Consider the following 13,886-nt stretch of genomic DNA (forward strand, 5'->3'; position numbering starts at 1 on the left):
GCGATCTCGGCTCACTGCAACCTCTGCCTCCCAGGTTCAAGCTATACTCCTGCCTCAGCCTCCTGAGTAGCTGGGATTACAGGCACCCGCCACCAGGCCCAGCTAATTTTTTTGTATTTTAGTAGAGATAGGGTTTTACCATGTTGGCCAGGCTGGTCTCAAACTCCTGACCTCAAGTGATCCGCCCACCTCGGCCTCCCAAAGTGCTGGGATTACAGGCATGAGCCACCGTGCTAGGCCTCATGTTTACATTTTAAACACTAAATACTACCTTTCTGTTATGATAGTTGAGGAGTTAGCTCTCTTTATTAGAGCACCTGCTCTCCTACCCTACCCTAGCCCAAGGGCCCCTTTCCCTTTACTATTATCCCAATATTTAAGTTTGTATTTGGAATATTAAGTTGAAAATAATCATCTTGCAGAATTTTGAAGGCATTCATTGTTCCTTTTTTTAAAAAGGTACAATTCAGTGGAATTCATAAGGTTATTCAATATTGCCTCTGTCTAATTTTAGAGCTTTTTCATTAATCCTAAGAAAAAACCCAGTGCTCAGTCAGGCATGGTGACTCAAGCCTGTAATCTCAACACTTTGGAAGGCTGAGGCGGGTGGATCACCTGAGGTCAGGAGTTCAATACCAGCCTGGCCAACATGGTGAAACCTCGTCTCTACAAAAAAATACACAAAGTTAGCCGGGCATGGTGGCGGACATCTGTAATTCCAGCTGCTCGGGAGGCTGAGGCACAAGAATCGCTTGAACACAGGAGGCGGAGATTGCAGTGAGCCAAGATTGCACCACTGCACTCCAATTGGGTGACAGAGCGAGACCCTATCAAAAAAAGAAAAAACTCGGTACCCATGAATAGTCACTTCCCATTTTTCTCTCTTCTAGCCCTTGGCAACCACTCATCTATTTTTCTGTCTGTGTATTTCTCTATTCTGGGCATTTTATATAAATTTAATCATGCAGTATGTGGTCTTTTGTTACTTCTTTCACTTAGTATAATGTTATAGTGTGTATTTGTACTTCGTTCCTTTTTATGGCTGAATGATATTCTGTTATATGGATATAATACCTTTGGGTTATCCATTTATCAGTTGAGGGACATCTGTTTCTATTTTTTGGTTATTATGAGTAATACGGCTGTGAACATTTGTATACAAGTTTTTGTATGAACATTTATTTCAGTCATCTTATGTATATACCTAAGAATTGAATTGCTGAATCATAGGAATCTCTGTGTTTAACTTTGAGAAACTGCCAAACTGTTTTCCAAAGTACCTGCACCATTTTGCATTCTCATCAACAATGTGTAAGGGTTGCTGTTTTTCCACATCCTTGTCAACAATTGTTGTAGTCTGTCTTTCTAATTATAGACATTCTTTGGGGTGTGAAGTGGTATCTCATTGTGGTTTTTATTTGCATTTGTTTAATGACTATGATGTTGAGTATCTTTTCATTTGCTGATTGGCCATTTGTGTATCTTTGAAGAAATGTCGATAAAGATCCTTTTTACAGTTTTAAGATTGGCTATTTGTCTTTTATTGTTGAGTTGTAAGGGTTCTCTCTTTTATGTACTTGTAAATATATAGGAGTGGTGTGTGTATGGATTACTAGTCACTGATAAGATGGATGATTTGCAAGTATGTCTCCCTTTCTGTGGGTTCTTTTCACTTTCTTGTTAGTGTCCTTTGAAGCACAAAGTTTTTTTTTTTTTTTTAACAGAGGTGGGATCTCGCTATGTTGCCCAGGCTGGTCTTGAACTCCTGAACTTAAGCAATCCTCCCACCTTGGCCTCCCAAAGTGCTAGGATTACAGGTGTGAGCTACCACACCCAGCCAAAGTTTTTAGTTTTGAAAATTTTTAATTATATTTTTTCTCACACTGCTAGTGATTTCAGCTTTATGTATAAGAAATCATTACTCCAAAGTCTTGAAAATTTATGCCTATGTTTCTAAGAGTTTTATAGTTTTAGCTTTTATATTTAGCTCTTTGATCCATTTCAAGTTAATTTTTGTGCATGGTTTGAGGTAGAGGTTCATCTTCATTCTTTTGCATGTGGATATCCAGTTGTCCCAGTACCATCTGTGAAAAACCTATTCTTTCCCCATTCAGTTGCCTTCTCACCCTTGTCAAAAATCAATTGCTCATAAATGTATGGGGTTTATTTCTGGACAGTTCTATTCCATTGATGTATATATTTCTCATTATGCAAGAACTTAATGACTGTCTCAATTATTGTAGCTTTAAGTTTTGAAATTTACAAGCATGAGTCCTACAACTTCTTTTCAAGATTATTTTGGCTGTTATGGGTTCTTGCATTTCCATGAGTTTTAGGATCAGCTTGTCAATTTCTGCAAAAAAAAAAATAATGCCAGCTAGAATTTTGATGGGCATCAATTTAGGAAGTATTGCCATATCAAAATTAACAACATTAACTCTTCTAATTCATGAACACAGGACATCTTTACACTTATAACACAGGACATTTTTATAGATCATCTTTGCTTTCTTTCAATAATGTTTTGTGGTTTTTAGTGTACAAGTTTTGCACTTTTAAATTTATTCCTATGTATTTTATTATTTTTGATGCTATTGCAATGGAATTGTTTTCTTAATACAATTTTTGAATTGCTTATTGCTGGTGGATAGGAATATAACTGATTTTTGTGTACTGATCTGGTATCCTGCATCCTTGCGAAATGTCCTTTTTAGTGCTAGTAAATTTTTGTGTATTACTTAGGATTTTCTATGTAAATGATCATGTCTCTGCAGAAAGAAGTAAGTGTGGCTAGAATCTCTAGTACAATGTTGAATAGAAGTGCTGACAGGAGGCATCCTTGTCATAAAAAAAAAGAAACCATTCTGCCAATGTCTGCCTTTTAATTGGAATGTTCAGACAAATCACATTTAATGTAATTACTGTTAATGTAATTAACAGTGATTTTGGCTTATGTTTGCTGTTTTGTCTTCAACATGACAAATCTTTTTGGATTATTTTTCCATTATTACTGTCTTTTGTTGAAATGATATTTTGTATTATATCATTTTAATTCCCTTGTTCTGTTACTGTATTTCTTTGAGTTTTTAAAGTAATTATCTGGGATTACAATTAACACCTTAATTTATAATCTAGTTCAGATTAATACTAATTTGATTTCAATAGTATACACTGACTTTTCTCCTAATTAGGCCTTTTCCCTTCCCCACCCAGCCCTTTTGCTGTTGCTGTCATTAACATACACATCTTTGTACATTGTGTACGTGTCTACACAGATTTGTAATTATGGTTCTATGCAGTTATCTTTTAAATCAAATAGGACACAAAAAGAGTTACAAACAAGAAATATCCATTGTATTTACTTTCGTAATTACTTTTACTGGTACTGTTTATTTCTTCACATGGATTCAATGTATTGTCTAGTGTCCTTTTTTTTTTTTTTTTTTTTAAGTAGACCTACTCATAAGAATTTTATTTGGGTTTTGAGAGACTATTTGGTCACCTACAGGAAATAGGCAGTTGAACGTAGTGGTAGAAGGTACAATCTTATAAATTCAGTGGGTCCAGGTTCGATCCCATTTCTGCTCTCTGTTAACTGCGTGAGCTTGTACAACTCATTCTACTCATCTTAACCTCAATTTTCTTTTCTTTTTTTTTTTATTGCGTTTTAGGTTTTGGGGTACATGTGAAGAACATGCAAGATTGTTGCATAGGTACACACATGGCAGTGTGATTTGCTGCCTTCCTCCCCTTCACCTATATCTGCCATTTCTCCCCGTGCTATCTCTCCCCAGCTCCCCACCCCCTGCTGTCCTTCCCCTATTTTCCCCCAACAGACCCCAGTGTGTGATGCTTTCCTCCCTGTGTCCATGTGTTCTCATTGTTCAACACCCACCTATGAGTGAGAACATGCAGTGTTTGATTTTCTGTTCTTGTGTCAGTTTGCTGAGAATGATGGTTTCCAGGTTCATTCATGTCCCTGCAAAGGACACGAACTCATCGTTTTTGATGGCTGCATAACATTCCATGGTGTATATGTGCCACATTTTCCCTGTCCAGTCTATCATCGATGGGCATTTGGGTTGGTTTCAGGTCTTTGCTATTGTAAACTGTGCTGCAATGAACATTCATGTGCATGTGTCCTTATAGTAGAACGACTTATAATCCTTTGGATATATACCCAGTAATGGGATTGCTGGGTCAAATGGAATTTCTATTTCTAGGTCCTTGAGGAATCGCCACACTGTCTTCCACAATGGTTGAACTAATTGACACTCCCACCAACAGTGTAAAAGTGTTCCTATTTCTCCACATCCTCTCCAGCATCTGTTGTCTCCAGATTTTTTAGTGATTGCCATTCCAACTGGTATGAGATGGTATCTCAATGTAGTTTTGATTTGCATTTCTCTAATGACCAGTGATGATGAGCATTTTTTCATGTTTGTTGGCCTCATGTATGTCTTCTTTTGTAAAGTGTCTGTTCATATCCTTCGCCCACTTTTGAATGGGCTTGTTTGGTTTTTTTTCGTAAATCTGTTTTAGTTCTTTGTAAATTCTGGATATCAGCCCTTTGTCAGATGGGTAAACTGCAAAAATTTTTTCCATTCTGTTGGTTGCCGATTCACTCTAATGACTGTTTCTTTTGCCCTGCAGAAGCTGTGGAGTTTGATTACGTCCCATTTGTCTGTTTTGGCTTTTGTTGCCAATGCTTTTGGTGTTTTGGTCGTGAAGTCCTTGCCTACGCCTAAGTCCTGAATGGTTTTGCCTAGTTTTTCTTCTAGGGTTTTTATGGTGTTAGGTCTTATGTGTAAGTCTTTAATCCATCTGGAGTTAATTTTAGTGTAAGGTGTCAGGAAGGAGTCCAGTTTCTGCTTTCTGCACATGGCTAGCCAATTTTCCCAACACCATTTATTAAATAGGGAATCCTTTCCCCATTGCTTGTTTTTGTCAGGTTTGTCAAAGATTGGATGGTTGTAGATGTGTTGTGTTGCCTCCGAGGCCTCTGTTCTGTTCCATTGGTCTATATTTCTGTTTTGGTACCAGTACCATGCTGTTTTGATTACTGTAGCCTTGTAGTATAGTTTAAAGTCCGGTAGTGTGATGTCTCCTGCTTTGTTCTTTTTGCTTAGAATTGACTTGGCTATGTGGGCTCTCTTTTAGTTCCATATGAAGTTTAAGTCTAGTGTCCTTTTGTTTCAGCCTGAAGGATTCCCTTTAGTATTTCTTGATAGCACATGTCTACCAGTGATAATCTCTGTCAGTAAAATGTCTTAATTTCTCCTTCATTTTTTGAAGGATAGTTTTCCTGATTATAGAATTCTTGTTGATTCTCTTTTTCTTTCAGCACTTTTTTTCAGTGATATGTTATCTCACTGCCTTCCAGCCTCCATGGTTTTGGATGAGAAGTCAGCTGTTACAGTCTTATTGAATATTACACATACGTGATGAGTCATTTATCTTTCTGTTTCTCAGGTTGGATAATTTCATTTGACCTGTCTTCACTGTCACTGATTCTTTCTTTCACGTGCTCAAATATGCTGTTGAAACCCTGTAGTGAAATTTTCATTTCATTTATTGTACTTTTCAACTCCAGAATTTCATCTTGGTTCTCTTATATAATATCTATTGTGTTTTTTTCACCTTCGCTAAATCTTGATGCATATCACTTTTAATGCCATAACTTTTATTGTTGCATCATTTAAAATTTTCTATTTGGTGAGACATCCTCAAATTTTCCTTTAGTTCTTTAGTGTTTGTTTATATAATCTGAGTTTATTGACTGATTTTTTTTTTCCTTCCCTGTGTATGGGCAGTACTTTTTTGTTTCTTTTCATATCTTGTAGTTTTTGTAGAAAACTAACCATTTAAAATAATATATTTTGACAGCTCTAGAGATCAGATATTCCCCTCTCCCCAAGGTTGTTTTTGTTGTTGTTTTGGGATTTTTTTTGAGCTAATTCTGTTAAGTTTGAGTTATTTGTTGTGTATGGCCACTGAAGTCTCTACTCATTTAGCTTAGTGGTCAGCTAATGACTGGATTGAGATTTCCTCAAATACCTGGAATCAGTAAGTTTCCCAGTCTTTGCCAAGGGACTGTGTTTGTATACAGGAGAATACCTTCAATGCTTAGCCAGGCAGTTGACAACTGTGCCTTAACCTTTAGGTCCTGCTCACATAGAGCAATTAGAGGCTAGAGTGTAGGGCCTTCTCATGTCTTTCCTGAGCATGACCTTTCTAGATTCCCAAGAGATAGCTGAGTTTTTCAAAGCCCTTATGGCTATCTCATTCCCTAGTCCTTCCTGTTAAGCTTTTTGGTTAGCTTTATTGTTTGCCCTAGTAATTGTCCAGTTCCTCCTGCAGTCCTCAAATTAATCAGTTACTTCTAATTGTTTGTGATTGATGTTTCCAGGGATGGGGGTGGGGTGCAAGACTTTTGTACTGGGAGCTTAGAGTCAGGTCAAATAAATACAGTCTTCCCAGCAGCTACCAGACTGCTGGTTTCACTCTGATTGCATATTGATTGGAGGGCGGGAGAGAGGATGGGAGCAAGTTAAAATGTTTACTGCTCTTATAGGGATTTAGTTGTTTTACCTGAATAAATGTTCCCCAGATTGCTTTTTTCCCCAAACCTTTGATTAATTTCCAGAATTCTGTTAAAGTTGATTCTATTTTTGCCCCCCAACCCTTTTTAAAACTTTTTAAATTTTTTGGTGCTTTGATAGAGGAGGGACTTTTCCAGATTCTTTCTCTGCTATCTTTGCTGATGTCACTACTGATGTTCTTTTTGAGAAGACGTTTATTACAATTCCTCTTCCTTTCTATGTGACCAGTTTTAGGTGCCTAGTTTTGTTTAACTGGAGTTTTTAACTTTTTTTCTTTTTTTAGCTGTGTTCTGAAATTTCAGTGATGTGACTTGATGTGGGCCTTTTCCTATTGGGCTGTGGTCTTTGGAATTCCCATTATTTTCTTGATAGTTTCTTTTTCACTGTGAGTTTAGTCTCTTTCTGATAGTTGTATTAGGGGGATATGACATTATTAGGCTTCATGACATCGTTCTCTGTTTTTTATCTTTTTTTCTCCTGTTTCATATCTCTTCAACTTTTTATTCTATTCTGTGAGATTTCCTTGACTTTCAATTCCCAGCCCTTCTATTGAACTTTCATTTCCATTATCTTACAAATTTCCAAGAACCCTTATTTTTAAAATTAATCCCTTTTTATAATTCTGCTCTAGTTTTATTTTATTGCTCTGAGGATATCAATTATCAAATTATCATGGTGTTTTTTTTGTTTGTTTGTTTGTTTGAGACTGGGTCTCGCTCTTTGGCCAGGCTGGAATGCAGTGGCATGATATTGGCTCACTGCAGCCTCCGCCTTCTGGGTCAAAAGATTCTCCTGCCTCCACCTCCTGAGTAGCTAGGACTACAGGCACGTGCCACCACACCCAGCTAATTTTTAGTAGAGACGAGGTTTAACCATGTTGGCCAGGACGGTCTCAATCTCTTGACCTCGTGATTCTCTCACCTCAGCCTCTCAAAGTGCTGGGATTACAGCTGTGAGCCACCACACCTGGCCTATCGTGTTTTTTGTTTTGTTTCGTTTTGGTTTTAATTAATTTGCCTCCGCACCCTGCATTGTACCGTTTCCTGAGTTTCTTTTCTCAGGAAAAAGAAATTCTCTCTCGGTTGTTCATTTTAAAGAGCTAGGCACAAATAAGTAAATAAATGGCAGTGCCATCTGTTTGCTATAAAAGCAATATGAATGTATCACTTTTTTTTTTTTTTTTTTTCCCCAGATGCTGGTGTGTTTTTTTTTTTTTTTTTTTTTTTTCCCCGATTGTTGTTGTTTTAAAAATAAAAATAATATAAAGAAAAAAAAAAGCCCTCAAAGTTTATAAAAAAAAAAAAAAAAAAAAAAAAAAAACGATTGTTCTAGTTTGGGGCCTAAGTTGCGCTGCAGCATGTTCTTTCTTGTACCCTTTTCTGCTTCTGTTAGAAGTGCTTCATTTAGCATTTTGGTCTGCAGCTGCTTACTATTGCTTGAGGTTATCTGTCATTGGATGGATCAAGATTCACTGAGTTCCTAGGCTCTCAGAAGAAACTACTTCTGTGCTGGTGGATGGGCTTTGCTTAGGGAATCTATTTGATGTAAAGAAAGATTCATAATGACCCAGCAGTCACACTCCTATGTCTATACCTCAAAGGATTGAAAATATTTAGGCAAAAGCTTACGCACAAATACTCATAGCAGCACTATTCACAGTAGTCAACAGGTAGCAACCCAATGTCTATCAGCTCATGAATGGATAAACAGAATGTGGTATGTCATACAGTGGAATATTTGTTATATTTGGCAACAAAAGGAATGAAATACTGACGTATGCTATAAACTGGTTGTTACAACGTTCAAAACATGCTAAGTGAAAGAACCCAATCACAAAGGCCACATATTTTATGATTTTATTTACATGAAATGTCCAGAATAGGCAAATATATAGGGACAGAAAGTAGATTAGTGGTTGTTTAGGGATATGACTGCTAAAGGAGCCAGAGTTTCTTTTGGAGGTGATGAAAATATTCTAAAATTGACTGTGGAAATGGGGGCACATATCTATGAATATATTTTAAAACCATTCAATTATATACTTTAAGTATGCATGAATTATATGGTATGTAAATTATTTTTATTTTCTTTGTGATTAAGCCTCCCTTTGTTGCCCAGGCTGGAGTACAGTGGCATGATCTCAGCTCACTGCAAGCTCCACCTCCCAGGTTCAAGCAATTCTCCTGCCTTAGCCTCCCTAGTAGCTGGGACCATAGGCACCTACCACCACACCCAGCTAGTTTTTGTATTTTTAGTAGGGCCAGGGTTTTGCTATGTTGGCCACACTGGTCTCAAACTCCTGACCTCAAGTGATCCATTTGCCTCGGCCTCCCAAAGTGCTGGGATTACAGACATGAGCCACCACGCCCCACCTGCTATGTAAAGTATGTCTGAATAAAGCTGTCTAAAATAAAATAGAAAGACTTGTAAAGGTCTCATAAAGACTGTTCCAGACGCCACTATAGAAGTCCTGTCTGTATTAGGCTCTGCCTTTACCTATTCTTCTTCACATCCAAGGTCACATGAAGGCATCTCCTCTTGCAGCCTTTCTTTACTTGTTGAATTCTTGCTTTTTCTTCAGTCACGTTTTCATTCCCATTACTTACCCTAGACTTTCAGAATCAAGGCTTGGTTTTTTTTTTCTTCCCCATTTTTTTTAGCTTGTTCAAATTACTGATATTTTTCACCTTTTATCCTTCTGCCAAAAATCCTATACAAAAGTTGTTTCTGTCTTACAGGCCCTAGCTACTCTTTCAATTCTGTGTTTAGTATATAATCTGTAAATAACCTATGTGTTATAGCCACATGTCTTTTTTGTATTTTTTTATAGACAGTCTCATTCTGTCACCCAGGCTGGAGTGCAGTGGCAGAATCTCGGCTCACTGTGACCTTTCTCTCCCGGATTCAAGTGATTCTCTTGCCTCAGCCTCCCGAGTAGCCGTGATTACAGGCATGCGACACCATGCCCAGCTGATTTTTGCAATTTTAGTAGAGACGGAGTTTCTCCGTGTTGGCCAGGCTGGTCTTGAACTCCTGACCTCATGTGATCTGTCTGCCTTTTCCTCCCAAAATGCCGGGGGATTACAGGCATGAGCTGCTGCACCCTGCCTACATGTCTTTTAAATTAAAAATTAAATTACTGTTGATGATTTTACAAACTTGACATGAAAACATTGTTGGCTAAGAAACTTCAGGAGCTCTGGGTGAATGCAGGGTTAGTTGAATACCCTGGCTTCAGAACTGTCATCTAGTCAGTAGTGTTTCATTTTGTCTGGGCCTGGAATTCACATGAATTAACCTAGGGAGCCTAATGTTACTGGGAACCGGAAGTTAGGAATGGTAGCTCTTTGTTAGATCACATTGACAAGTGGTGATTTAGTGCACTGAAGAGAAAACTTAAAATAATTGACAGATTTCTCTTCCTTGGCCTTCCTGTTGACATTACTTATCTCATTATCTTAATGAGGTTTCTTGCTAGTATTCACATCTCTCTTTCAATACATTTGTCGTAGAAGGTCTCATTTTTCTTGCCTTGAATATATACAGACTAAATGTCTGTCCCTCCCATTATTCCCTCCTTCCCTTTTCCTGAAGAACTTGGATCCTCCAATAATCTGTTACTGCTCCTCTGGAAGCTCCTTCGCCTACTTTAAAATCCACTGGCTTCAGTTAATTGTATTGTTGGCTGCAAAGCAATGTACTACTTTGACTATAGTTTCTAACTGTATTCCTGTGGCTTAGTTTGCCTCTTTACCCCTAGCAAGATGGTATTTCTCATATCCTCTGTTCTGTCTGCTCGTCCCCTTTTATTTTCTCATGCATCCTGTGGCTGGAAATGACTTCCGTACTTGCCAGGTTGCAGAAGGTTAAGGAAAACCAGGAAATATTTACTCAAGTCTACTTTTTTATCTTAATATCTATTCTAATACATCCTTTACTTCCTTCATGTATTTATATACACATACTTTTTATTCATGTTACTAGCAAATGTACAGCAGAACATTAAATTAAAGGATGCATAATTAACAAACTGATGGATTTCCCAAAATACCCAGAGCTCTTTTTTCATCTTACTAAAGTAAATTGCTTTACAGGGCCAAGAGCAATTTGAAACATAATGATACATAAAAGTTTTGTTGTTGTTTTTTTTTCACTTGAGCAGATTCTTGCTCTGTCACCCAGGCTGGAGTGCAGAGGTACAACCTTGGCTCACTGCGACCTCCTCCCAGATTCAAGAGATTCTCTTGCCTCAGCCTCCCGAGTAGCTGAGATTACAGACACCACAATGACTGGCTAATTTTTGTATTTTTAGTAGAGATGGGTTTTGCCATGTTGGCCAGGCTGGTCTCGATCTCCTGGCTTCAGGTGATTTACCCGCTTTGGCCTCCCAAAGTGCTGGGATTATAGGCGTGAGCTATCGCACCCAGCCACAAGTTCTTAATAAAGTCCTTGTATAGTTTAATAGTGTAATTACTTAATTTTGGATGTATTAGAGGCAAATCTTCAAATGGTATTTCAAGGCAAATTTTTTAGTTATAAAAATCAAAATATCTACATAATTACCATTATAAAGGAATAAATACATATTGTAAATATTTTTTAATATATAAAAACTCAACTATAAGCCATTCAGCCTATTGACTTTTAATACATATTATTCAGTACTATTTTAATCTCTCTATACATAAATTAAAAGCAGATTTGTTTGTATATGACAAATACATTGTTACAGTCAGTAAAATCAATTCAGATTCTGTGACAAAGGAAAATGGCTGTAGTAGATTAGAAAATAAGCTGGATAGTAGCTAGGAAAATAAGTCCATGTTAACTGTGAAGGATAACAAAAATGATACGTAAATAAATTACTAAATTTGATTTGCCATATTGTTTACTTGAGTTGAAAAATGATATAACAAATATAAAGACCTACTTATCTTACAAACACAGCAAAAAGTTTTCTGGGTTTCTAGGCTATAAAATTGCTTGTCGATGCAAATAGAATGTAGTGGTTCTGTGTTTTTTCTCCCTGAAAATGAAAATTACACGGAGTATTGTAAATGTTTCTTTCTTTCTTTTTTTTTTTTTTTTTTTTTTTTTTTTTTTTTTTTTTGCTGTTTAACAGTATCTCTCATGCCAGTATATAGAGTTCTGTATAATATCTAATGGTTAACAATATTTTAGAATGTAGTTTTATTTCCTTAACTAATCTCCTATTTAGGTTGTTTAGTTTTAGGTATTGTACACAGAGCTGTGATGGATGTTCTCAAAAATGCTTTGCATGCTTTTCTGCTTATTTTCTTAGGATAAATTTCTGGAAGTAACATTGTTTTGTGAAAGGTACATACGCTTTTTTTTTTTTTTTTTTTNTTATGGAGGCAGGGTCTTACTCTTTCACCCAGGTCGGAGTACAGTGTTGAGATCATAGCTCACTATAGCCTCGAACTCCTGGGCTCAAGTGATCCTCCTTCCTCAGCCTCCCAAGTAGTTGGAATTACAATTGTATGTCACCATGCCTAGCTACTTTTAGAACATTTTTGTAGCAATGGGGTCTTACTATGTTGTGCAGTCTGATCTCAAACTCCTGGCTCGAAGTGATTCTATTGTCTCAGTCTCCCAAAACACTGAGATTACAAGCATGAACCACTATGCCCAGCCTAGCACATGCATGTTTATTTTATTTTATTTTATTTTTTTTGAGTCAGAGTCTCTTTCTGTCACCCAGGCTGGAGTCCAGTGGTGTGATCTTGGCTCACTGTGACCTCCATCTCCTGGGTTCAGGAAATTCTTCTGTCTCAGTCTCCCAAGAAGCTGAGACTACAGGCCTTTGCCACCACACCTGGCTAATGTTTATATTTTTAGTAGAGATGGGGTTTTGCTGTGTCAGCCAGGCTGGTCTTGAACTTCTGACCTCCAGTAATCCACTCGCCTCTGCCTCCCAAAGTGCTGGATAACAGGCATGCATGTTTAATTTGATTCTAGGCACTATGCTGCCCACCAGAAAGGAGTAACAAATTTATAGTTACATACAAGATAGGGTTAACTTGTGCCCAGTTCTGTACTATAATGTACCGTTAATGAGATTCCCAGAAATACACAAAGCCAAAGCAGTATTATGATGGACTTTATGTATTAGATTTCACATGTTAGAGGAGTTGGGTTAGGTTCAACAGTGAGAGAAATGCTTATATTGGCAACTTGAATTGTATTATATTCATTTTCAAAAGCAGCTCTCTCCTTCCAGCAACTAAACTGAAATGGTATGAGTATGTGTTGATATTTTGCTGTTTTGAGGGTTTGGGCATAGTATATGATCCTTTCTTTTCTTAGATGAGTGACCGAGGAGGTGGTGTTCCTTTGAGGAAAATTGACAGACTCTTCAACTACATGTATTCAACTGCACCCAGACCTCGTGTTGAGACTTCCCGTGCGGTGCCCCTGGTATGTGATCAAGAAGTAATGAAGTGTGTTTCTGTTTATTGCCTTCAACATGCTCTTGCTGCCAAATAAGCCAGTTAAGCCATCATGTAGGGTACTCCACAAGGAAGAAGGAAGCTCTTCGAAACAAACACTTTCCCTAAATTTAAACAACCTTAGAATACTTTTTTTTTCAACTGAAATGGACACAAGACAGAGTTTTGGAGTTCCTGTTACAAAGTTTGATGGTGAAATAGCAGTAGTTTTCCTGTATAAAACCGTATTTTGAAATGCAGTTAACCATATTATTTCTAATGGTTTTAGTAGTATTTGGTCAACACTGAATTACTTTTTAGTGTTGACTTTTTTTCTCAAGTATTTGTAATTAGAATGATCTCATATCCTAGACTGAAAAATAAGACTAAATTCTAATCTTGTTCAATCACCAGCCTGAAATAGTTTTAAATTATAATTGCTTTTATCGTGTTTTTATCCGTCTTAGTTGCACCTATCTTCAGGTGTAATCATTTCAACTTTTGAATTAACTCCATCCTTGTCTTTATGTTCCAACTCCCCCACAAAAAGTATGTTGTCAAAATTTTGGCAGTAACTCTAGAAGAACTCTATTCTTCTAGGCTTGGAAACTTCTCTGACATTTCAGTAGGGTTATACTGTAACATAATGGGATATAGCATAAGATAGATCGATTTTAGACCCCTTCCTAGGAAGTTACTAGAAGGACTTTGTTCTGATAGTTTCACCTGATGCATAGCACAAATTCTATGGCTACAGCTGTACTATAGTTGAAATGATTGCTCTACTAACGTCCTTCTCCAGTTGAGATACGTGGCTTCCAGGAGTTGGCATCCA

General features: G+C 37.3%; 1 protein-coding gene across 2 annotated transcripts in view; it reads left to right on the forward strand.

The window, feature by feature from the left end:
• The window catches only part of PDK1 (pyruvate dehydrogenase kinase 1), a 37,462-nt gene that overhangs the window by 15,081 nt on the left and 8,495 nt on the right, over positions 1-13,886 (forward strand). For both annotated transcript variants that reach the window (XM_017538226.2, XM_017538227.2), the window contains exon 9: positions 12,930-13,040. In XM_017538226.2, the coding sequence (XP_017393715.1) occupies positions 12,930-13,040 (111 nt within the window). The remainder of the gene's footprint in view (positions 1-12,929; positions 13,041-13,886) is intronic.

Source organism: Cebus imitator, unplaced genomic scaffold (genome assembly GCF_001604975.1).
Source record: "Cebus imitator isolate Cc_AM_T3 unplaced genomic scaffold, Cebus_imitator-1.0 Scaffold110, whole genome shotgun sequence".
In the NCBI taxonomy this organism is placed as follows: Eukaryota; Metazoa; Chordata; class Mammalia; order Primates; family Cebidae; genus Cebus; species Cebus imitator.